The sequence below is a fragment of the Heterodontus francisci genome, chromosome 11 (assembly GCF_036365525.1).
Source record: "Heterodontus francisci isolate sHetFra1 chromosome 11, sHetFra1.hap1, whole genome shotgun sequence".
NCBI lineage: Eukaryota > Metazoa > Chordata > Chondrichthyes > Heterodontiformes > Heterodontidae > Heterodontus > Heterodontus francisci.
Window position 1 is genome coordinate 34,036,021 of NC_090381.1, and position 26,762 is coordinate 34,062,782.

The 26,762-nt window shown below is 45.6% G+C and overlaps 1 protein-coding gene across 12 annotated transcripts in view; it reads right to left on the reverse strand.

Annotated features, from left to right (window-relative positions):
• LOC137375194 (diacylglycerol kinase delta-like) overlaps nucleotides 1-26,762 on the reverse strand; it is a 158,230-nt gene that overhangs the window by 23,782 nt on the left and 107,686 nt on the right. For all 12 annotated transcript variants that reach the window (XM_068041971.1, XM_068041972.1, XM_068041969.1 and 9 more), the window contains 9 exons: nucleotides 20,436-20,564; nucleotides 19,502-19,601; nucleotides 16,936-17,046; nucleotides 11,459-11,555; nucleotides 8,524-8,631; nucleotides 8,202-8,315; nucleotides 6,151-6,285; nucleotides 5,335-5,489; nucleotides 4,061-4,172 (listed from right to left, as the gene is read on the reverse strand). In XM_068041971.1, the coding sequence (XP_067898072.1) occupies nucleotides 4,061-4,172; nucleotides 5,335-5,489; nucleotides 6,151-6,285; nucleotides 8,202-8,315; nucleotides 8,524-8,631; nucleotides 11,459-11,555; nucleotides 16,936-17,046; nucleotides 19,502-19,601; nucleotides 20,436-20,564 (1,061 nt within the window). The remainder of the gene's footprint in view (nucleotides 1-4,060; nucleotides 4,173-5,334; nucleotides 5,490-6,150; nucleotides 6,286-8,201; nucleotides 8,316-8,523; nucleotides 8,632-11,458; nucleotides 11,556-16,935; nucleotides 17,047-19,501; nucleotides 19,602-20,435; nucleotides 20,565-26,762) is intronic.

Genomic DNA, 26,762 nt, shown 5'->3' on the forward strand with positions numbered 1-26,762 from the left:
CCAAATAATTACAGGCCAGTCCATCTAACCTCAGTAGTGGGCAAATTATTGGAATCTATTCTGAGAGACAGGATCAACTGTCACTTAGAAAGGCACAGGTTAATCAAGGATAGTCAGCATTGATTTGTTAAGGGAAGATCTTGTTTGACTAACTTGATCGAATTTTTTGAAGAAGTAACAAGGAAGATAGATGAGCGTAGTGCAGTTGATGTGGTCTACATGGATTTTAGCAAGGCTTTTGGCAAGGTCCCACATAGCAAATTGGTTAAAAAAATAAAATCCCATGGGATCCAAGGTAATGCAGCAAGGAGGATACAAAATTGGCTCACTGGCAGGAAACAAAGCTTAATTGTTGACGGCTGTTTTAGCAACTGGAGGGCTGTTTCCAGTGGCATTCCGCAAGGCTCAGTACTGGGTTCCCTGCTTTTTGTGGTGTATATTAACGATTTGGGAGTAAATGTAGGGGGCATGAACAAGAAGTTTGAAGATGACACAAAGATTGGCCATGTGGTAGATAGCGAAGAGGATAGCTGTAGGCTGCAGGAAGATGTTGACGGTCTAGTCAGATGGGCAGAAAAGTCGCAAATGGAATTCAACTTGGAAAAGTGTGAGGTGATCCATTTGGGGAGGTGAAACAAGGCAAAGGAATACATGATTAATGGGAAAATACTGAGAAGTGTAGAGGAAGTAAGGGACCTTGCAGTGAATGTCCACAGATCCCTGAAGGTAGCAGGACAGGTGGATAAGGTGGTTAAGAAGGCATATGGAATCCTTTGCTTTATTAGCCAAGGTATAGAATACAAGAGCAGGGAGGTTATGCTACAACTGTATAACTCATTGGTTAGGCCACAACTTGAGTACTGTGTGCAGTTCTGGTCACTAATTGCACTAGAGAGGGTACAGAGGAGATTTATGAGGATGTTGCCAGGGCTGGAAAAATGCAGTTATGAGGAAATATTGGATAGGCTGGGGTTGTTATCCTTGGAACAGAGAAGGCTGAGGGGAGTTCTGATTGAAATGTACAAAATTTTGAGGGGGCTGTACAGAGTGGAGGTGAAGGGTATATTCACCTTAGCAGAGAGGTCAGTGACGAGGGGGCATAGATTTAAAGTGATTGGTAGAAAAATTAGAGGGGAGATGAGGAAAAACTTTTTCACCCAGAGGGTGGTGATGGTTAGGAACTCACTGCCTGAAAGGGTAGTTGAGGCAGAGACCCTCAACTCATTCAAAAAGAGTCTGGATATGCACCTCAAGTGCCGTAAGCTGCAGGACCAAATGCTGGAAGGTGGGATTAGAATAGGTGGATCGTTTTTCAGCTGGCATAGACACGATGGGCCAAGTAGCCTCTTTCTGTGCCTTAAACTTTCTATGATTCTATGATTGTAAGTTTCATTCATTTTATTTGTATAGCATTAGGATCCTGTAGTTTTTTTTCCGGGATGAATGCGGTGTGCCTTTAAGGCTGGAAAAGGAGCAGTACAGCTTTAAGGCAACAAGCTCCAGAGACCAAGTCAAAGAATGCATTCTCATTGCCCGGGATCTAGCCACTCAGAGACTGTGATTCAAAGACTACATTCTGGTTGCTCAGGATACAGTGACTCAGGACCAAAGATCGAGAGATGCAATGTTATAATTTAATTTTGAACCGGCTTATAGTGGAAACAGACTGTTCTAACTCTCAGAGAAACAGACAAACAGTTGGATCAGTTGTACTGAAGGAAATGAGCTCTCTCTCTTGGTTTATTTCAACCTTAAAGCCAGATTGATTTCTTAAAAAGAAACTAACCAATTCCTTTCTGAACTGTAATTGTTGAAATTTATCGCCGGAGAAGGAAAGCATCACTTCAACTGCTGAATTAGACTACGGGCTGTTTCTACTGTTGAAGAACCTTCTTTCCCCCCCCATCGGACGGCTATGAGGATTTCAAGCAATCTTGGACTATTCCACATTGGAAGATTTCACTTCGGCAGGAGCATAAATATGCAAGGACACTAATGTTTCTATTTTAAATGTTGTTTATATCTTAGCAGTGTTTGAGAATTTTATTTTTCTAATTAAACAGTTAAGTTGTTGATCTAAAGACACTTGGTTTGGTTCGCCTCATTTGGGGGTTAATAGATGGTCAATTTGGCTGTGGTCTTTCTTTAATTTGGAAAGTTTAAAATGTTATGTTAGGCGATCTGTGGAGGGACGGGATTGAATCAACAGCGCGTTTCTCCCACCACAATCAGAATCGTATATTTTGACTGGGGGCTTTGACTTAAGCGGTCGGTCATAACAATAGGAACACTTTTGCCTATTGTGCAAAAACATATAAATATTAGTATTAAACTTGTATCATTTATCTGCCAAATTCTTCTATAATTTTAAACTGCATCTTCCATCCCTACTGCACTTCCTGTTTTAGTCCCATCAGCAACTCTGACAAGCTTACAATTAGTTGCAGGATTCTCCTCAATTTTGATTTGAATTACGAGCACTGAGCCTCACAGTACCCCAGTTTGCACTACGCCCCATGGGACTGCACTTAGTATCTCTCCCAATTCAGCAACTGGCCTAGTCAAGCTCATGAGACTCCACTCAGTACCTCACCCAATCTGACATTCCACGGCACTGCACTCAGCCCCTCTCCCAATATGACACTGTTCCAGGGGAATTCCACTCAGCATCTCCTCCAAATCTGATACTACACCTTTCATGAGTGCTCTCATTCCTAAACAACTTCTAAATGAGTCCCACGTTCTACTTGGATCCCTGTGGGTTTTAGTTTAATTAGTCCTTCACTTAAAATTTTGTCTAAATCTTTCTCACAGTCCTATCGGCTGCGTGGTAGGGTGATCCACTACCAGTGCTAGCTGTAATATCCTCATAGAAGTCAAAGACGATCATCCAAATATCCCCATTCTAAATCCAGTTAGGTTGTGTTTTATGAAGTTACTGCTGTGCTAGGTTTCCCTCCAACTTGCCCCATAGGATATTCACCAGTATCTTGCCTGGTACTGATGATAGTACCTGATGATAGGATCTGTTGTAACCTAGCTCAGATTTGCTGGCCTTTTTAATACTGGTGCTGTGCTTGCTGCTTCCAGTTCAATGTGACTACGCCAGTTCCTAATGACGATAGTCAGAGCCTGGAAAATTCATTACCTGGGAGTGGAATCCTGGATGAATTCCTCCTTCTAACAAAGGGATGCGAGGACCAATTTTACTTCTCAGGTGCTAGTCAGCTGCGATCAGGCCTTTGCGGCCTGTATAGCTACTGTGAACTACAGCAGGATGATGGAATTAAAACCATCTGTACGATAACAGCTACTGCACTGTGGTCTGATCGGTGTACAGGTGAGAATACTGTAATAAATATTACAGTGAATAACATCAGATGCAGTCCAGTTTGCCTCTCATTCCTAACTGATCCTGGCTCCCTAATCACATGGAATTTAAAATCCTCACTGTCATATTCAAATCTCCCCTAGGCTTGACCACACTATATCTCTGCAATTTCCTCCAGCCCTACATCCACTTCTTCCACGTAACCCCACTTCTTTTTGGTGGCATTCCTTTCAGTTGCCTCAGGCCTTCCTTAATCTCTCTGCCTCTCCACCTCCTTCTCAACTTACAGGTGTACAGAATGGGAAGTTACCTTAAGACATGGCTTGGTAATTGGTTAGGTTGTAGGAAACAGACAGTAGGGATAAAGGGAATGTTCTCTGATTGATGTGAGGAAGTGTGAGGTCATCTATTTTGGATCCAAGAAAGACAGTTGTACAGAGCCTTGGCCAGAACCCATCTGGAGTACTGCATCAGTTTTGGGCATCGAGCCTCAAAGAAGATATATTTGCCTTGGTGGGGATGCAGCGCAAATTGAGGCTTGGGACTGCAGCTCTGTACACCATCCCCAGCTGGCTCAGCTGCAATCTGAACATCCCTAACCCAATCTGCTGCCACCCCCAACTCCCTGAAAACTGAGCCTGGATTGATTGCGGATCTGTATAACCCATCCAGTCTACCCGGCTGTAGATCTGCACCCCACTGCCCACAGTTTTCAATACTATTTCTTACCTCAGTTGTTTTCGACTTTGCGTAAACTTTGTCCATGGATTTGGCACTGGCATTTACTGCATGCGCAAGCTCCTGTTCCATGGTGTGATGCAGCTGTGCTGTCTCCCGAATCCTGGATCGAGGGAGGAGGAACAATTGGAGAGGGACAAAAAAAAAAGAGAATGGGGAATGTCAGCTAATGAAGCAGTAGCAGTGTGGAAGATGGAGATCTTGTGAGAAGGTTTTTGGGAAATATAAAGCAGACGGTAGTGCAAGGTTGGCGAAACATATGTTGTGATGAAGACAGTGAGGATGATAAACTTTTTCTGGACTGACCGATTTGCTGCAAGCTGGCAAAAACCTAAAACTGACCAGAAGAAAAAAAAACAACAGCACAAAACCAGGAATCAAAGGAAGGAACCTGGTGCTGGCTGATCTTTGATGTCCAAGTGGTGTGAGTGGAAGCATATTTTCCCATCAGAAAACAACTTGCATCTCTTACCCTGGCCTCTACAACATACAGCCTGTTACACTGTATTACAGGCAGCTTACACCTCTGTAACATAGTCTGCTATACTGTATTAGACAGCTTACACCTCTGACTGCATCCTAGATAACATGGAGCCCGTTATACCATATAACACCTCTTAACCTGTTCCCTACAACATACAACTTGTTATACTGTGTAACAGTCATGCAGCTCTCCCACCCTCCCTTACCACAAACAGACTGCCATTGTGTGCAGCAGATAAGATTACAGCTCTTATGCTATTCTACTGTGGAATAAAGAGCTTATGGTTCTCACATCCCTTCCTCTATTACATACAGCGTGTTATACTGTGCAAAGCTTCGCTTCTATAGCAAGCTGCCTTTATTTTTAGGTTGAGGATGAGGTTAAGCAGAGGTTCCAACATCCAACCCCCCTTTGATACTGTTCATGGCTTAACTAATTAACCCTTCCATTGCTTGGCTTTCGTCCAGTACAGCAGATGCTGCACATGGTCTAGGACTAGCGGCCTTCCTAGGCCTCCTGCCAGTAATGCAGAAGCCCATCATGGGAATGCCTGCAGCTTAGTCTCACCTGCTCTCCAGGCTGAAGTAAGATGCGTGGATAGGGAAATTTAAACTTTAAAGGATTAACAAATCAGTATAGATAAGTTCTGATGAAGGGTCACTGACCTGAAACGTTAACTCGGCTTTGCTCTCCACAGATGCTGCCAGACTGGCTGAGTAATTCCAGCATTTCTTGTTTTTAGATCAGTGCCTGTGATTTGTTTTTCCACTGAACCTCTTACCTGTGGATGAGCGTTCCAGCCGCTCGGCCAAACTGATTGATCTCAGCAGCTTCCTCTTCTGAAACTATCTCGGGTTGCAAGGTATGTTGGGAGGATGGGCGAGGTAGTTCACATTTTTGCTTGTCTTCCCAAGACTTGAGGGTGCTCTCAAAAGCCTGTGGCATGAACAGACCCAAGCATGCACAAGATTAAAGGCTCAACCTCTTGCAAAATCCCTTAACCAAACCCAATTGCTATTGCATAAGGACATTTAGACTGAAAAAAACCCATACAGCAGCAGCACTTTAATACTGCTGTGCCTGCATTTTCTGTCTCACACTGCATCATAACATTGATTGATTTGCTTTGTCATCTGTAAACAGCAGCAGAGGTGTCATCGTTCAAAGGTAAATGAAATAATTCAGAAAGAAAATCCAGCACCACATACAAAATAAACTTCAGGATTTAACTGACAGAAAACATTAGGGTTAAGTCAGATATTAAAGCTTGATTCCACATGCCAGGTACATTTCTCTCAGTGCCAGGCAGAAATCTTTAATTTTGGGATTTCAATCAACAAACAAATACTACCTAAGCTTAGGGTGTCAATTCAATTTACTGACTGAAGTCTGCTGTAATCACTCGCAGGTATCAGCTACTCAATACCGATGACAGTGACAGTATGACCCATGGACTATCAATGATCTATCCCCCTTTCACCTAAGGAATGGAAACATTTTGATTTACTGGTTGGTTTCTGTTTCGGCCCAGCCACATTTAAGTATTAGTAATGCTCCATCTGTTGTACTCTCCAGCTAATTTTAAGCGAGGACATACCCGATCTCTGGTCAGCATCTGTGCACGATTCTTGTGAATGATTTTGATGTAACCAGGGGGCTGGATCCAGGCTTCTCCATCCACTTGTACTGGGACTCCTTCATCGCCCAGGATTGTTATCTTTACAGCACGACACTAGAGGTGGGGGTAGGGGAAAAGCGTATCTAGGTAAAACAGGAGGCTTATTTACAACTCACTGAGTCTCAGCATTTGTCCTCACAGTCTCTCTGTCCCCGATAAAGTATTGAACACCACTCATTACAAGGAATGTGTCTAACACTTTCAACCATTTTACCCCATTACTGTTACCCAGCAGATCAGCCTGCCCCAACGGGACAGATGATTGCACAGCACCTGAGATAAAAAAACAAAATTACATAGCAGATTAATCAGCCTCTGAAAGACAGCTCACTGTTCCAGCTTCTACTGTGACAAAGGATCACATTCCAAACTCCACCACTGTTATACTGCCTGATCTTTTGTTTATTTGCTCTCAGGATGTAGGTAACACTGTCAAGCTGATTTCTGTCAGTCTCTAGTTGCTCTGAGAACTGCTACACCAATTCAGAAAGCACTGAGTTAGCCATGCAGTGTGGGACTGAACTCACATGTAGGCCAGAACAGGTAGCAGTGACAGGTTCCTTTCCGTGAAGGGCACTGTGAACCAACTGGGTTTTTACAATTCCGCAGTTTTTATGGCCACTTTATTTTCAGGTCCCAGCCCACAAATTACTGCACTGATTGAATCCTTTCTGCTGTGTAACTCCAGCATTTTTGATTTCTGTTTCATATTTATAGCAATGACTGTTTCTTGTTTCAGCTTTACCCTTCAGTCTGGAGCTTCTTTGCATTTCCAACTCTGTAACTTAAGGATTCAGTGACAGCATTCTGTGCTGTTTAAAGCGGGTAACAGATTGAGTAACTCGTTACGTAAGTAGTGTTCTCTGATTGACTGCTTTTTCTGTGGCAGTTGGGCTATTGTGTACATATAACATTAGGTTTACTGATGAGAAATTAGTCACAAAGACTGGTGGAGTGTGAAAGACCAGGGGACTGTTGAGTTTACCCTCACCAGGAGTGCAACCTTGAGGTGCAGTTGGCTAAAATTATATTTGAGGGGTTAAAAAACTAAGTTCAAGAAATGCTGGAATCACTCAGCAGGTCTGGCAGCATCTGTGGAAAGAGTTCGGAGTTCCGAAGAAGGGTCACTGACCCGAAACGTTAACTCTGCTTCTCTTTCCACAGATGCTGCCAGACCTGCTGAGTGATTCCAGCATTTCTTGTTTTTGTTTCAGATTTCCAGCATCCGCAGTATTTTGCTTTTAAAAAACTAAGTTGTTGTGTTTGATAACATTCATTGTGCAAAAGAAATCTGCTTTGTTTGGGGACCGCTGTGATCTGTGGTACTTGCACAATTTGAGAGCTGCTGGATGTTTCTGGAATGACCTCGTGGAGGAAGCATCACTGAATGCTTGGGTAATGAAGTGCAAAAATCATGTAATATTAGAGGATTCCATATTCACGGCAGTAGACAGGAACTGTTGTAGGTACACTGAGATTCTGAATGGTTTGTTGCCTTTCAAATACCAGGGTAAGAGATATTACAGAGTGGGTGCAAAAGAGGAAATGAGAACTGCTAGAAGTCATATTTCATGCCAGAACCAATGAAATGGGAAGTGAGATCCCGCAAAAGGAATTTTATGAGTCAAAAAATAGACTGAAGAACAGGGTATGAATCTTGGGATTATTCCCAGTACTTCATATTCAATGGCATAGGAATAGCGAGACTTGAGAGGTAAATGCATAACTGGAGAGATGGCACAGGAGGAGACTATTGAGATTCACAGGACACTGGGACCAGTTATGAGGCCAGAGTAGCCTGAACAGGATAGATGGATTTCACCTGAACAAAGTGGGAACCAACATTCTTGCTGGGAGAGTAAATAGAGTTGTGGAGGAGGGAATTAAACTAATATGGCAAAGTGGAAGAAAAAGAAAGCAAGATGAGGAAACGTAAGGAAACAAAAAGGGCAAGGGGTGAGCTCTCTCACTTGAGCAATTCGATGGTGTTGCAGGTTGATAACTCGTGAAACCGCCATTTGCATACTGCCAAACACAGCCACCACCTCCAGGATCTTATCGTCAAAAGAAGGCGCTGTGAAAATCTGCAGGATAAAGAACCAACAAAGATTTAGTCAGCAATGATGTTAACGCACAAGAGATTGCAGTGTGCTTTATCACTGCCTGGATACAAATACTGCAACCCGGTACTTTGTGCTTCACCATGCAGCAAATGAACACGGTATCTGCAACCCCACCAAGCCATTGCACTTGTCGTTACTTAACACAAACCCTCTTTGAAGTTGTACTTACATCATCTTCCTTAGTTCCACCCCAGAAGTTGGTGCCGCCAGCAAAGCTAGGGATGTTTAGCACTGCAATACCCTGCAGGCTGGGCAAGGGGATGCGCTGTCCATCACACTGCATTACAGGGCAAAACAGAAAGGAACATCAACACAGAGAAAACTGTGACACAAACATAACTGTTAATTGTTCCATCACCAAATGTTCTGGGTCCATGCTAACAGAAATCCACCAAAAAAATGTCTGAGCCCAATGAATATAATTAGTCATTGCTGGTAATAAGGAAAGGCACAGCTTAGGGGGCAAAGGATGAATAAGTGCGAGTGGTGAAGGTTACTGGCAGAGATTTGAGGAAGAAAAGGTTATAGTCCAGTGGATCATACATGGTGCTTTCATACTCTGGGACTGGGTGCTTTAGTGGGATGAATAACAGAGGTAGGTTATTTAGCCCCTCAAGGCTTTTCCATCATTCAATTAGATCATGGCTGATCTGTACCTCAACTCTATTTACTCGCCTTTGTGACATATCCTTTGATACCTTTGTCCAAGAAAAAGTTATTGATCTCATTCTTGAGGATGTCAGTTGACTCAGCATTTAGCCCTTTGGGGAAGAGTGTTCCACTAACTCTTGTGTGGAGGAAGTGCTTCCTGATTTCACTCCTTCATGGCCTAGCTCTGATTTTAAGATTATGCCCCTTTGTTCTGATTCCCCCACTAGAAGAAGTATTTTCTCAGCATCTAGCCTAGTGCATTCATTTATCATTTTAAACATCTTGTTTAGATCACCCCTCAACCATCTAAACTCAGGGAATACAAACCAAGTTATGCAATTTGTCCTCATAATTTAACTCTTTAAGCCCCAGTATCATTCGAGTGAATATGCACTTTACCCACTCCAAGGCCAATATATTTTTCCTGAGGTTCAGTGCCAAAAGCTGAACTCAGTACTCCAGATGGGGTAAGACACTTGGACTGGGTGGCACAGTAAGTTAGAAACTGTCTTTCCACACTCTGGGATTATGAAGTACTGTAAGCTAAACATCATGCTTTCACCATTGGAAACTGAATTCAAATCTAGCCCTGGATGCTGGAATATAATTCTACTTTGTCTGCACTGTGCTAGAGTCCTATGTAAAATCTCAGTCCAGCTAATGCAAGTGTGAGATCACAGGATAAAACTTCCCAGAAACATACCATAATGAATCTCACTCAGAAAGTGAAGAAGCAAACAATCACTATAGGCAGTGATAATTCATACTAGTGTCACACAGAAGTTGGGATTGAGGACAGTGTAGTAGGACCTTCCCTCTGTGTCTAACCCATGCATGTAACTGACCTAGGAATGCATGTTGGAATAAAGGATAGGGAGCTTTACTTTGTATCGGTACCTAACCCATAAAAGAAAGAACTTGCATTTCTACAATAGGTTTTACATCTTCATAATGTCTCAAAGTGCTTTACAGCTAGTGAATTACTTTTGAAGTGTAGGCACTGTTGTTATTGTCATGATCCTGTAGATTTTTCTTTTCCTGGGAAGTATGCAGTGTGCCTTTAAGGCTGTAACAGGATCAGTACTGCTTTAAGGCAGCAAGCTCCAGGGATTGAGTCAAAGGATGCACTCTCGTTGCCATAGGATACAGCCAGCTTCAAATATGCATTCTCATTACCGTAGGATACAGCCACTCAGGACCAAGGACACGAGATACAATGTTGCCGATTGACATTTGAAACTAGCTGAAAAATTGCCTTTTGAGACACAGTTAACAGATACACACACAGACTTTTATAAATAAAATAAAATAAAAAACTGTCTGCCAGCATACTGAAGGAAATGAGAGCTCTCTCTCTATTTAAACCTTATTTATTATACTCTCAGAATTCTGATGTCCAGCCAGATTAATTTCTTAAAAAGAAAATAACCAATTCCTTTAACTACTGAACTGTAATTGCTGAAATTCATCGCTGGAAAAGAAGAGCATCAATTCAACTGGTGAATTAGACTACGGACTGTTCTACTGTTGAAGAACTGTTGTTTTTCCCCATCGGACGGCTGTGAGGACTTCAAGCAACCTTGGACTATTCCACATTGGAAGATTTCACTTCGGCAGGGGCGTAAATATGCAAGGACACTAATTTTTCTATTTTAAATGTTGTTTATATCTTAGTAGTGTTTAAGAATTTAGTTTTTCTAATTAAACAGTTAATTTGTTGATCTAAAGACACCTGGTTTGGTTCGCCTCATACGGGGCTTAATAGATGCTACAATTTGGCTGGGTCTTTAATTTGGAAATTTTAAAATTATATGTTAGGCGATCTGTGGAGGGGCGGGACTGAACAACAGTGCGTTTCTCCCACCACAATCAGATAATATATTTTGATTGGGGGCTTTGTCTTGAGCAGTCAGTCGTAACATTATGAAGGCAAAGACAGCAGCCAATTTGTGCCAAGCAAAATCCCATAAACAGTAATGAGATAAAATGACCTAGTAATCTGTTTTTGATCATGCTGATTGAGGAAGAAATGTCGACCAGGACACCAGAGAACTTCCTGCTCTTTTTCATCGAGCTGAACTGGCATGGGACCTTGGTTTAATGTCTCATCTGAAAGATGGCACCTCTCAGTACTACACTGAAGACAGCACAGATTATATGCTCAAGTCCCTGGAATGGGGCTTAAACTCGCAAACTTCTGACTCAGAACTAATAGTGTTACCACTGCTTCTGACACTAACAGGGGTGCCACCAGGAAAGGTTGGCACAGGGAGTTCTAGATGGGAGCTTGATTGCATCTGACCCTAGACAGAAGGCCTGATGGGACAGTGTTTGGCTCCCCAGCAAAAACATCCCTTATTTGGATGCATGCAAGATTAACTTGAAAATAATTATTTAGAAGGATGGTTGAGGACATATGGTCAAGAGTATGTGAAAGTAAATGAGATGCCCACCTCTAACAGTACTTTCTGCTCCAGGTTTTTGTAGGTTCTGTGCAGCAGCTCCTTGGTTCCAAGAACCCCGTACCACATCATATTTTTTGTGCGACTCCTAAGAAAAGACTATAAAAAGTTAAATACAGTTCAGGGTGACACGAAGTATTAAAAACAAATTCTATCACTTCCTACCTGTACTGCCAGTTCATACTGAACCACTGGTCAATAACAAACTGTGTCATATTGCTGGTAAAGAATGAATCAGAGTCATGCTGCTAGTCAGTAATGACCCACTGGTCTCTCCTGAGCCTCAACGATACTGCTGGTCAAAACTGAATCTAAAGAACTCAGTCTGTCAACACTGGAGGCAGACATACTGCCGGCCAACACTGGAGGCCAGACATACTGCCGGTCAACACTGGAGGCCAGACATACTGCCGGCCAACACTGGAGGACAGACATACTGCCGGCCAACACTGGAGGACAGACATACTGCCGGCCAACACTGGAGGACAGACATACTGCCGGCCAACACTGGAGGCTAGACATACTGCCGGCCAACACTGGAGGCCAGACATTCTTCTGGTCAACACTGGATCCCAGACATACCTCCGGTCAACAAAGGAGGCCAGACATACTGCTGGTCAACACTGGATCCCAGACATACTGATAGTCAACAAAGGAGACCAGATATACTGCTGGTCAACACTGGAGGCCAGACATACTGCTGGTCAACACTGGAGGACAGACATACTACCGGTCAACACTGGATCCCAGACATACTGGTAGTCAACAAAGGAGGCCAGACATGTTGCTGGTCAACACTGGAGGCCAGACATACTGCCGGCCAACACTGGAGGACAGACATACTGCCGGTCAACAAAGGAGGCCAGACATACTGATGGTCAATACTGGAGGCCAGACATACTGATGGACAACACTAGATCAGAGTAATGCTACCATACAATTTCGAATATAGAGTGGACCTGTTGGGAGGAAAATTGGTGAAGTCTGTGACAGAATAATTAGCTATGGAATAGGATGGAATAGATTGATGCTGGCAGCAGAGGGGGACAGGAACGGAATGGTGAAGTGCAATGATAGGATAATCAGCTACAGAATATGGGTGGAGTGGGACTTCTTTTTTATTTGTTCATGGGATGCGGCTGTTGCTGGCTAGGCCAGCATTTATTGCCCATCCCCAATTGTCTTTGAGAAGGTGGTGGTGAGCTACCTTCTTGAACTGCTGCAGTCCTTGGGATGTAGGTACACCTACAGTGCTGTTAGAAAGGGAGTTCCAGGATTTTGACCCAGCGACAGTGAAGGAATGGCGATATAGTTCCAAGTCAGGATGGTGTGTGGTTTGGAGGGAACTTGCAGATGGTGGTGTTCCCATGCATCTGCTGCCCTTCTAGGTGGGATGGGTCACGGGCTTGGAAGGTGCTGTCAAAGAAGTCTTGGTGAGTTGCTGCAGTGCATCTTGTAGATAAACATCGAAACATAGAAAATAGGAGCAGGAGATTCGGCCTTTCGGGCCTGCTCTGCCATTCAAAAAAGATCATGGCTGATCGTCTAATTCAGTACCCTGTTCTCACTTTCGCCCCATATCCCTTGATCCCTGTGGCATTAATATATCTAGCTCCTTCTTGAATATATTTAATGACTTGGCCTCCACTGCCTTCTGCGGTAGAGAATTCCACAGGTTCACCACCTTCTGAGTGAAGAAATTTCTCCTCATCTCGGTTCTAAATGGCATACCCTGTATCCTGAGACTGTGACCCCTGGTTCTGGACTCCCCAGCCATCGGGAACATTCTCCCTGCATCTGGCCTGTCTAGTCCTGTTAGAATTTTATAGGTTTCTATGAGATCCCCTCTCATTCTTCAAAACTCTAGTGAATATAGGCCTAGTCGACCTAATCTCTCCTCATACTTCAATCTACATGGTACACACTGCTGCCACTGTGCATTGATGGTGAAGGGAGTGAATGTTGAAGGTGGTGGATGGGGTGACAATTAAGCGGGCTGCTTTGTTCTGGATGGTGTTCAGCTTCTTGAGTTTTGTTGGAGCTGCACCCATCCAGGCAAATGGAGAGTATTCCATCACATTCCAGACTTGTGCCTTATGGACAGGCTTTGGGGAGTCAGCAGAATTCCCAGCCTCTATCCTGCTCTTGTAGCCACAGTATTTATGTGGCTGGTCCAGTTCAGCTTCTGCTCAATGGTAACCCCCCCAAGATGTTGACAGTGGGGGATGCAGCAATGGTAAAGCCAGTGAGCATCAATGGAAGATGATTAAGATTCTCTCTTGTTTGAGATGGTCATTGCCTGCCACTTGTGTGGCGCAAATGTAACTTGCCACTTATCCTCCCAAGCCTGGACGTTGTCCAGGTCTTGTTGCATCTGGATACGGGCTACTTCAGTATCTGAGTCGTCGCGAATGGTGCTGAACATTGTGCAATCATCAGCGAACATCCCCACTTTTGACCTTATGAGAAAGGGAAGGTCCTGGATGAAGCAGCTGAAGATGGTTAGCCCTAGGACACTACTGCAGTGATGTCCTGGGACAGGGTTGACTTAGACTTCCAACAACCACAACCATCTTCCTTTGTGCCAGATATGACTCCAACCAGCAGAGTGATTTCCACCCCCGCCCATTCCCAGTGACTCCAGTTTTGCTAGGGCTCCTTGATGCCATACTTGGTCAAATGCTGTCTTGATGTCAAGGGCAGTCACTCTCACCTCATCTCATCACTGGAGTTCAGCTCTTTTGTCCATGTTTGGACAAAGACTGTAATGAGGTCAGGAGCTGAGTAGCCCTGGCGGAACCCAAACTGAGCGTCAGTGAACAGGTTATTACTGAGCAAGTGCCACTTGATTGCACTGTCGACAACCCCTTCCATCACTTTGCTGGTGATCAAGAGTAGACTGATAGGGCGGTAATTGGACAGATTGGATTTGTTTTGATTTTTGTGTACAGGACATACTTGGGCAATTTTCCACATCGCCAGGTAGATGCCGGTGTTGTAGCTGTACTGGAACAGCTTGGCTAGGGGTGCAGTTAATTCTGGAGCACAAGTCTTCAGTACTATTGCTGGAATATTGTCAGGGCCCATAGCCTTTTCAGAATCCAGTGCCTTCAGCTGTTTCTTGATATCAACTGGAGTGAATTGGATTGGCTGGAGACTGGCATCTGTGATGCTGGGGACCTCAGGAGGAGGCAGAGTTGGATCATCCACTCAGCACTTCTGGCTGAAGACGGCTGCAAATGCTTCAGTCTTGTCTTTTGTACTGATGTGCTAGGCTCCCCCATCATTGAGGATGGGGATATCTGTGGAGCCTCCTCCTCCTGTTAGTGGTTTAATTGTCCACCACCTTTCACGACTGAATGTGGCAGATCTGCAGAGTTTAGATCTGATCCATTGGTTGTGGGATCGCTTAGCCTTGTCTGTTGCATGCTGCTTCCACTGTTTGGCATGCAAGCAGTTGTGCTGTAGCTTCACCAGGCTGACATCTCATTTTTAGGTATGCCTGGTGCTGCTCCTGGCATGTCCTCCTGCACTCTTCATTGAACCAGGGTTGGTCCCCTGGCTTGATGGTAGAGTGGGGATATGCCGGGCCATGAGGTTACAGATTGTGGTTGAATACATATCTGCTGCTGCTAATGGTCCACAGCGCTTCATAGATGCCCAGTTTTGAGTTGCTAGATCTGTTTGCAAACCATCCCATTTAGCACGGTGGTAGTGCCACACAACACGATGGTGGGTATCCTCAATGTGAAGATGGGACTTCGCCTCCACAAGGACTGTGCGGTGGACACTCTTACCAATACTGCCATCAACAGATACATCTGTGACAGATAAATTGGTGAGTACGAGGTCAAGTAGGTTTTTCCTTCCCAATTTTGGCACAAGCCCCCAGATGTTAGTAAGGAGGACTTTGCAGGGTCAACAGGGCTGGGCTTGCCGTTGTCGTTTCCAGCGTCTAGGTTGATGCCGTGTGGTCTGTCTGGTTTTTCTTGTTGGTTCCTTCACCACCTGCCGCAGACACAGTCTAGCAGCTACATCCTTTAGAACTTGGTTAGCTCGGTCAATAGTGATGCTACCGAGCCACTCTTGGTGATGGACATTGACGTCCCCACCCAGAGTACATTCTGTGCCCTTGCTATCTTTCGTGCTCCTTCCAATTGGCGTTCAACATGTAGAAGCATTGATTCATCAGCTGAGGGGGCGCGGTAGGTGGTAATCAGTAGGAAGTTTCCTTGCCCATGTTTGACTTGCTGCCTTGAGACTTCATGGGGTCTGGAGTCAATGTTGAGGACTCCAAGGGCAACGCCTTCCTGACTGTATACCACTGTGCCGCCACCTCTGGTGGGTCTGTCCTGCCCGTGGAACAGGACATACCCAGGGATGGTGATGATGGTGTCAGGGACATTGTCTGTAAGGTATGATACCGTGAGTATGACTATGTCAGGCTGTTGTCTGATTAGTCTGCGGGACAGCTCTCCCAATTTTGGCACAAGCCCCCCACAGGTGTTAGTAAGGAGGACCTTGCAGGGTCGACAGGGTTTGCCGTTGTCGTTTCCAGTGCCTAGGTCCGTCCAGTTTCATCCCTTTTCTTAGACTTTGCAGTGGTTTAATACAACAGAGTGTCTTGCTTGGCCATTTTTGAGGGCATCTAAGAGTCAACCACATTGCTGTGGGTCTGGAGCCACATGCAGGCCAGACCAGACGAGGATGGCAGATTTTCTTCCCTGAAGGACATTAGTGAACCAGATTGGTTTTTACAACAATCGACAATAGTTTCATGGTCACAATTAGACTAGCTTTTTAATTCCAGATTTATTAATTAATTTCATATTCCAGCAACTCCCGTGATGGGATTCGAACCCAAGTCACCAGAGCATTAGCCTAGGCCTCTGGATTACAAGTCCAGTGACATTACCACTACCACCTCCCCTGAAGAGGTAAGAAGGGAGAGATGAAGGAACACTCAGACATAGATGCAGAGTAAGCGGGACTGGAGATTCTTGGATTCAGTGTTTTTTAAAATTCATTCATGGGATGTAGGCGTCACTGGCCAGGCCAGAATTTATTGCCCATCCCTAATTGCCCTTGAGAAGGTGGTGGTGAGCTGCCTTCTTGAACCGCTGCAGTCCGTTTGGGGTAGGTATACCCACAGAGCTGTTAGGACGGGAGTTCCAGGATTTTGACCCAGCGACAGTGAAGGAACGGCGATATAGTTCCAAGTATGGATGGTGTGTGACTTGGAGGGGAACAAGAGTGTGATCAAGAGTGTAGGGATTTCCACTTGCTATTAGCATGAATGTGACTGACAACCTCTGACTCTGCTTCTTTTTCCTGATGTCAATGATTACCTCCTTCTGTATTTTGAAATGCGATCTCTGGTGGGAAAGGGTTAAACCAGCAGCCTGTGGAGTGGCGGTAGCTTGGCTATCCTTTCAGCCCAGCACTCTACTGACAACTGGTTTTCTCACCTGCATTTTTCTGGATGTTCATCACGTTTGTTGTTGAAATCAAGAGAAATTTTTGCATCCAATCCGATACCAAAGTAATTGTTCATTACACATTTTTCCGTGTAGCCATTTCTAAAGAACAAAATACATCTAATTTAGCCTCGAGAAACCCTTCATTTCAGTTTGTTTTACTCCAGAAAGGTGCATTCGCCAGCTGGTCACCAGACAGCGGCATTACTTACCGGCAGACCCCACAAGAGAGCAGTACTCCCAACTAGAAGACCCCAATAGAGAGTTGGACTCATGCTAGGATACACTGCGAGAGGACAGCACTCCTAACCAGAAAATCCCACCAGAACTGTCATCCCAACCTGAAGACTGGGTGAACTGGGGTCCTGACTAGAAGTCCCTTCCAGATAGCCAGTCTTCTGACCAGCTGATCTGGGCTCCCCATCAGTAGATCCCAGTGTACAGATGGGCTCCCAATGAGCAGACCCGACCAGAGAGCTAGGTCTCCCATGAGGAGACCCCCACCTGAGCTGGGTTACGAATGGAATAAAAAGTGTAATTGCATTCATACTTCATGACCTTTGCATTCCAGATCCCCTTATACTGATTGCTCCTTCAGATAAAATTAGTTGCATGAGGTAATACAAGAACTCCAAATTTATATCCTAGATTACAGCAGCAGCACCCATAGCAACATCTTGACCCCACTAACTGTGCAGAATACAATGATTGTCCTGCCATCCAAGTAGACTGTAGTGAGTGCCCCCAGGTGCAGTGAATTCCTCTGCAGTTAAGCAGTGCTTACACAGCTGAGTGAGGTTGTGAGTGTCTCCCTTTCACAGTACTGAGTGGTTGCCTTCAGATATTGCTGACCACACCATGTCCCTTCCATCTGAAAAGGATATCTGTTAGTGAATTGGCTATGAGAGTAATCTGCCAAACCGGGGCGACGAGCGACAGGGGGAGGGACAAGGAGAGACAGCAGTTGGGCGGGGAGCAAGGGGCAACACCAGCCCGGGCTAGGAGTAACCGCGGGAGTGGTGAGGAGTGACATTTTCAGGGAAGAGAATTGATACTTCAAGAGAAAAGGAGTGACATTGAGAGGGATGCATTGAAACAAAGTTTGGGAATAAATATACATGCAGTAAAATCATAAAATGATCTCACATGGATCAGTACAACTCAGTTCAATTTAATGTGTTGCACAAGAGATGCCTGCTGTTTGCCATCCAAGCTGCACTGCAATTTGCAAAGGCTTTGATACACCTTAGCAATCAGATTTAAAAAGCAAAGCCAGAGAAGTCAATATATTTGAATAACTTCCAGTGCTTTTTAAAAAAAATTCCTTTTTAAAACTGGCACTTCTGCAGCTGAGAGAATGGGTGCGTTGGCTGCTCCCTGGCAACTGCCATCCCTCCTATACCTGGCCACCAAGACCTACAGCCTACCCCGCTGCGACAATCTTCTCCAAATCCCTCACTGTCCCAATGGGAGATACCCAGCCTGTGCCTCTCGAATTAATGTAGCTTAGACTGACTGCAAATTAAGCAGAATGATGCTCACAACTTTGGCCTCTACACTCCAAGATACTGGGAATTAGTAATGGATTTTCTCCTGCCAATTTCTCTTGCTTTCTTGAAAGTTCTGACTTGACTGGGGTGCAGATCTAAAGGCAATAGCAGCTCTACAGCATCCATCTCACTAAAGCGTGGCCAACTGACCCGAACAGACCCGACGACAAGTGTTGGGGTCGGGTCGAGTCTCTCTTCCGGTCCAACATTCGGGCTCAGGTCGGGTCGGGATGGACATGGATAGTGCTGCCTTGCTCTGGGAGTAATCTTCAAATGAACATTCAGGACGTCAAGGCGGGAAACCGGACTCTGCACTCTGCAGTAAAGCCTGGCTACCCGACTATATGTGTTGGGTTCGGGTTGGGTTGGGAATTTAAAAAAATTAAAGGACTCAGGCCCGGGTTGGCTGTTCTCGGGTCGGGCCCGGCGCGGGTTTTAATTTTATACCCGAGCCAGGCTTTACATCTGACAGCTCCTCTTCACCTCATACTTTAGACACTGGTCTATTGGAGGCAAGAACAATCGAGCGTGCCATGTGGAATGAGTTTTACTCTTCATCTGATCTGCGCTGTCTCTGATCTGGACACGCTTGTTGCAACAGTGTAGAGGAAGCTTTATTCTGTATCTAAACAGTCCTGTACCTGACTTCCGAGAATTTGATGGGACAGCGTAGAGAAAGCTTTACTCTGTATTTATCCGTGCTGTATCTGACCTGGTAATGTTTGATGGGACAGTGTAGAGGAAGCCTTATTCTGTAGCTAGCCCATGCTGTACCTGCCCTGGAAGTGCCTGGTGTTCACAAAGGCTATGAAGAAGTAATAAAAAATCTTATGTTTCCTGGACAGTTATTATTCATTCTGATTGCACAAACAAAAATCACTACAAATAAAATCTGAATTAAACCAACAGCACAATTTGGAATCAGATCAAAACACCTGGAACAGAATGCACAACACAAGGAAACATTTCAAGGATTAACAAAAACTGCGACTGCTCATGGCACATACAGAATATCAGGTTCCGGGTTCACAGTGTCAGCATGGACAAATAACATTTTGCTGATGACAGATCCGCCAGCCAAGGAAGCAGCCAATCCAGCTCGTAAACCTGATGGAAGTGCATAGGACAGAGAGTCAGTGGTGAAATCAACATTGCAAGCACTTGCCAGCACAAAATGGAACCAGCTACACCCCCACCTGAATAAAAGATAAGCCCCCGAGTTAACATTGCTGAGTCCAGTATGAAAGCAGTGTTCAGATCCTCAGCCCCTTCTCCCCACACTTTCTGACACACAATGTCCCAGATGATGTTGTCAGGCATTGAACTGAGAAAGGAAGAGTCAAAAGACAAAATAATTTGCAAACTATTGCATGAGAGTAGCAGGAGGATCAGAACAATCCATTCAATATTCTCAACAATTAAAGGTTACAACTTTAATAATGTCAGCATGCCAAGGTTCTCTTTGATTGAAAACTTGGGAAGATTTTGTATGAATTCTGCCTAATCATTAAAGTGATAATCTTATTCCTAGCTATCACACTTGTCTTTTTACAATACACTGAAGAAGTCAGCAACTGTTAGTATAAGGTGCAGTCAGCAGCTATTGCTTGTAAGGTGCATAAGCCCAGACTGTGAATGATAGTAGGACATATGACCACAAGGGTCATCACAGATGAGCCTGCTTTGCCTACACTGAAAATCCACACACACCAGAGCACATTTTGAAGCAAAGCTCATTGGATAGTAACCAGCAGCTGGAATGCCAGCTGATTTCCCGCTCTGTAGCCCAGGGGCAATGAGGCTGGTTTTCCCCTCTGTGGCTCATGATCACTGAGATCCCCATTGCTACTCCAGCTGAGTTTGATACAGGAATTGCTCTCACTCACTCTGCCACCAGGGGTCCCTCTGTCACTGCTGATAATGTTTAATCCCGTCACTTACTTGGGTAAAGAATCTTGGAGTTAAGCATTGGCAAGTTGTCTCGATTTCCTGTTGGAGTAGGAAGTGAGGAGGAGCTGCCAACAGACAAGCTTCCTTTACTAATCCTCCTCTCGCAGGGAGACTTTGGCACTGCAATGATGACAGCACAATAGTCTCCAGTTACTTTTCGTTGGCTGCTACAAAGTGAGAATCCTCACAACTGCTCCACAAGATTACCTACACAATCCTTAAAGCGAAAAGCAGCACCCTTCAGAAATGTAAAAATTCAGGATAAACTCTTTAATTATCCAAACATAGTCTGGGATAGTAGTAGTCTAAAGGGCAGAGAGGGGCAAGAATTCCTAGGGCTGGATTTTAAGAGCCCGCTGCCAGGGGAAAAAATGGCGGCCCGCTGTTGACGCGGCGGTTCATTTAAATACCTGGATCGGCCCACCCCCCAATCACATGGAGGGGGCAGGCTGTCTGATGCCGGCAATGGCATCAGCTGCCTGTGTGCAGATGTTGGCACCATTTTAAAGGGCAGCCAGTCCTGCCGGTGAATTGAAATTTTTGAAGTCATACCCACCCCCTCCGCCCCACTGCTGCAATAAAAATTCTATCGCCCCTTTCCCACCCCCCCAATACCAATAACCTTAAGTAGTTGCCCCTTCCCTCAAAAAACACCTACTTTTGAAATATTACCACCCGCCCCATACTGTACAAAGTTTAAAGTTCACTCCTTTCCACCATTCCCTACACTCACACAATTATATGACCCCACCCCCTCGCCCCGGACTAAAAATCTTAACTGCACCCCCACCAATGTCACGCCTGCTTTCCCCAGATGGGGAAGTGAAGGCACGAGAGTGCCAGACACCACTCTGAAGATCTCAGCGGGCCCATAAGAACCCAGCTAAGTGCATGTTAATGTATTCATTTTATTCATTTACATATTTAGATGCAAGTCCCATTGTCCAGCGGTGGGAGGACCGCCACGGAGTCTCGCCGTCGCTGGGAGGATCGGGTCCAGCCCTCCAAGCGCTGGGTTCCGTGGCGGGACTCTGCTGGAATAATCTTCCAGTCCCCGCCAAAGAGCCTGACGTCAGGAGCTCGGTAAAATCCAGCCCCCCGAGTGTGGTTAGAAAAATTTTCTCCAACAATATGCTTCTCGTCCAACGAGAAAAGAGGCACTGCTAGACCTGGTTCTTGGGAATGAGGTGGGCCAAGTGGATCATGTGTCAGTGGGAGAACATTTAGACAGTGATCATTGTATCATAAGGTTTAAGCTGACCACGGAAAAGGACAAAGAAGATCCTGTCATGTAGGCCCCCATCTGCCAAGAATGAGGCACATTAATTTTGCCACATGGACATTAAATTTCAAATTGTTGCTGGGAAGAGAAGGCCTGTTACAAGGGGTTGCCCGGCCCCTAACTGGAAGGACATTTTTGCATATTAATAGACACTGCTTGGAACAAAGGAGCTATCCCCTGCTCCAATACAATAAACAAAGCCAGAAGTGGTTAAATTAGTCAGTCACGTGAATACCCTGCAGGCTAACTTGGTGAGTTTTATATTGTAGAGGCAGTGTTTGAACTTGCAGAAAGCTCTTTGCTCCTGGACTAAAGAAGACCTCTTGTCTGCTCCCATCTCTTTCTCACAGAACTGAAACCTCTGAAGACACATGAACCCCAAGAGAGAAAAGTCTCCTACAGTGAACAAGGTTTAAGAAGAATACTGGGCCCCAACGAAAAGCAAGATCTATCCACAATCAAGGACTACAGCGAGCTCGATGCACAGTAATCAAAAAACTCTCTTCAGAGATTGCCTCAAACTTTTCCACTTTATTTTTCTTCTGCTCTTTCTGTCCCTGTGTGCATGCTAGCGTGGGTGCGTCTTGTATCCGTAGGCGTCAACCGAATTAGAGTTTAAGTTTGATAAAATTTCACCTTTCTTCTCTAAACCTAAGAAAGCTAGTTTGTGCTCATTTCTTTACCTTATAATTGGAAAGCGGTGAACAAGGATTCACCAAGCAGGAGCTAAAAACAGTGTGTTTAAAAATTAAACCCTGTTACACCCTGTTACAGTAAGACCAGGTGAAGGCTGAAAGGGAACCCTAGACCTCTTTCTCATCGGGTCGTGACAATCCAGAGTAAGAATAATTAACTGGGGGAAAGCCAACTTCAATGGGGTAAGAACAGATCTGGGACAAATAAATTGGAATCAAAGGTTGGCAGGAAAAACGGTAGTTGAACTTTCGAAGGAGAAATAGTTTGGGCACAGTCCAGGTATGTTCCCTTGAAGGGGAAAGGTAGGGTAAACAAATCCAGAGCTCCTTGGATGACAAAAGAGATAGAGATTAAGATAAGGAAGAAAAGGTGTGCTCACGACAGATGCCAGGTAGAAAATACTATTGAATATAAAAGGTTCAGAGGGGAAGTGAGAAAGCAAATAAGAGAAGCAAAGGGAGAGTATGAAAAGAGAATGGCAGTTAACATATAAGGGAATCCCAAAGTTTTCTACAGACATATAAATAGCAAAACGGTGCTAAAAGGAGGAGTGGGGCCGACTAGGGACCAAAAAGGGGATTTGTGCATGGAGGCAGAAAGCATAGTTGAGGTATTTGCATCTTTCTTTACCAAGCAAGATGATGCAACCCAGACAATGGTGAAAGAGGAGGTAATTCAAGCACTAGAAGGGTTTCAAATTGATAAGGAGGTGGTGTTGGATAGGCTGTCTGTATTTAAAAGTGGATAAAGCACCAGGAGCTGATGAGATGCATCCAAGGATACTGAGGGAAGAGACAGTAGAAATTGTGGAGGCATTGGCCATAATTTTTCAGTCTTCCTTAGACTCGGGGGTGGTGCCAGAGGACTGGAGAATTGCAAACGTTATAGCCTTGTTCAAAAAAGGATGTAAAAATAAGCCCAGCAACTACAGGCCAGTCAGTTTAACTTTGGTGGGGAAAATTCAAGAAAGAATAAGTTGGGACAAAATTAATAGTCACATGGACAAATGCGGATTAATTAAGGAAAGCCAGCATGGATCTCTTAAGGGAAAATCATATTTCTCTAACTTGCTGGAGTTTTTTGAAGAGTAACAGAGAGGGTTGATGAGGGCAATGCTGTTGATATAGTGTACATTGACTTCCAAAAGGCGTTTGATACAGTGCCACACAACAGACTTGTGAGCAAAGTTATAGCTCATGGCATAAATGGGACAGTAGCAACATGGATATGGAATTGGCCATGTGACAGGAAACGGAGAGTAGTGATTAATGGATATTTTTTGGGCTAGAGGAAAGTTTAGTGGAGTGCTCAGGGGTCAGTGTTGGGACCCTTGCTTTTCCTGATATATATGATTGGTCTGGACCTTGTCCAGGGCACAATTTCAAAGTCTGCAGATGATACGACACTTGGAGGCATTGTGAACTGTGAGAAACACAAGAGGGGGATAGTGTAGAACTTCAAAAGGACATAGACAAATTGGTGGAATGGGCGGACAGGTAACAGATGAAGTTCACTGCAGAGAAATGTGAAGCGATTCATTTTGGTAGGAAGAACATGGAGAGACAATATAAACTAAAGGGTACAATTCTAAGGGGGTGCAGGAGCAAAGGGACCTGGATGCATATGCACATAAGTCATTGAAGGTGGCAGGACAGGTTGAGAGTGAAATTAATAAAGTTTCCAGCATCCGAGGCTTTACTAATAGGGGCATAGAGCACAAAAGCAAGGAGGTTATGTTGAACTTGTATAAGACACTAGTTGGGCCTCAGCTGGAGTATTGCATCCAGTTCTGGGCACCACACTTCAGGAAGGATGTGAAAGCATTGGAGAGAGTGCAGAAAAGATTCATGGGAATGGTTCTGGGGTGAGGAAGTTCAGTTATGAAGATAGGCTGGAGAAGTTGGGACTGTTTTCCTTGAAGAGAAGACTGAAAGGAGATTTGATAGAAGTATTCAAAATCATGAGGGGTCTGGACAGAGTAGCTAGAGAGAAACTGTTCCGACTCATTAAAGGATCGAGGAGAGGGCATAGATTTAAAGTAATTGGTAAAATTAGAAAAAGCGACAAGAGGAAAAACTTTTTCAAGCAGAGTGTGGCAAAGATCTGGAATGTACTGCCTGACAGTGTGGTGGAGGCAGGTTCAACTGAAGCACTCAAAAGGGAATTAGACTGTTTTGTGAAAAGTAAGAATGTGCAGGGTTACAGGGAGAAGGCGGGGTAGTGGCACTAGGTGAAATGCTCATTAGGAGAGCTGGTGCAGACACAATGGGAAAAATGGCCTCCTTCTGTGCTATAACAATTCTGTGATTCTTTGACTGGAACCATGCAATTACCCCAAACAAGCAAATCTGATTGATCATCTCAATGAAGCGTGACATAAACCTTCATGTAAATGTCACCAGTTTCTGATCATTTGCAATTCCTAAGTTTTAAAAACGTGTTGTAAAGTCACCTCAGAACACAGTATAGAACACGCAAGAGAAGCGCAACAGCCGACAGAAATCTAAATCAAATACTGACTTTTGTGTTTCCAGTTTGAGTTGGTGATTTATATAAATGGCAAGTTTTTTCTTTCCCATCTTACTTATTTTCTTGTTATTCCCCTGCACAGTTCACCATTCTCCAGGCAAAAAGGCAGACACACCAAACCAATGAGAGTGTCATTTCTGCTCCCAGAACTCAGTAAGTTCCATTCTCACCCTCAGACCCCAGTCAGCACCATTCTCACTCTCAGACCCCGGTGAGCACCATTCTCACCGTCAGTCCTCGGTCAGTGCCATTCTCACCCTCAGACCCCGGTCAGCACCATTCTCACCCTCAGACCCCGGTCAGCGCCATTCTCACCCTCAGACCCCGGTCAGCACCATTCTCACCCTCAGACCCCGGTCAGCACCATTCTCACCCTCAAACCCCGGTCAGCGCCATTCTCACCGTCAGTCCTCGCTCAGCATCATTCTCACCCTCAGACCCCAGTCAGCACCATTCTCACCCTCAGACCCCGGTCAGCACCATTCTCACCCTCAGACCCCGGTCAGCACCATTCTCACCGTCAGTCCTCAGTCAGCGCCATTCTCACCCTCAGACCCCAGTCAGCGCCATTCTCACCGTCAGTCCTCGCTGAGCGTCATTCTCACCCTCAGACCCCGGTCAGCACCATTCTCACCCTCAGACCTCGGTCAGCGCCATTCTCACCCTCAGACCCCAGTCAGCACCATTCTCACCCTCAGACTCCGGTCAGCACCATTCTCACCCTCAGACCCCGGTCAGCGCCATTCTCACCCTCAGACCCCGGTCAGCACCATTCTCACTCTCAGACCCCAGTCAGCACCATTCTCACCCTCAGACCCCGGTCAGTGCCATTCTCACCCTCAGACCTCAGTCAGCACCATTCTCACCCTCAGACCCCGGTCAGTGCCATTCTCACCCTCAGACCCCGGTCAGCACCATTCTCCCCTCAGACCCCGGTCAGTGCCATTCTCACCCTCAGACCCCAGTCAGCACCATTCTCACCCTCAGACCCCGGTCAGTGCCATTCTCACCCTCAGACCCCGGTCAGCACCATTCTCCCCTCAGACCCCGGTCAGCACCATTCTCCCCTCAGACCCCAGTCAGCACCATTCTCCCCTCAGTCCTCGGTCAGCACCATTCTCCCCTCAGACCCCAGTCAGCACCATTCTCCCCTCAGACCCCAGTCAGCACCATTCTCCCCTCAGACCCCAGTCAGCGCCATTCTCCCCTCAGTCCTCGGTCAGCACCATTCTCCCCTCAGACCCCAGTCAGCACCATTCTCCCCTCAGTCCTCGGTCAGCACCATTCTCCCCTCAGACCCCAGTCAGCACCATTCTCCCCTCAGTCCTCGGTCAGTGCCATTCTCACCGTCAGTCCTCGGTCAGCGCCATTCTCACCCTCAGACCCCAGTCAGCGCCATTCTCCGCTCAGTCCTCGGTCAGCGCCATTCTCACCGTCAGTCCTCGGTCAGCGCCATTCTCACCGTCAGTCCTCGGTCAGCGCCATTCTCCGCTCAGTTCTCGGTCAGCGCCATTCTCACCGTCAGTCCTCGGTCAGCGCCCCTCTCACCGTCAGTCCTCGGTCAGCGCCACTCCAACCCTCAGACCCCGGTCAGCGCCATTCTCACCGTCAGTCCCCGGTCAGCGACATTCTCCCCTCAATCCTTGGTCAACGCCATTCTCACTCTCAGACCCCGGTCAGCGACATTCTCCCCTCAATCCTCGGTCAGCGCCATTCTCAACCTCGGACCCCGGTCAGCGCTATTCTCACCGTCAGTCCCCGGTCAGCACCATTCTCACCCTAAGACCCCGGTCAGCACCATTCTCCCCTCA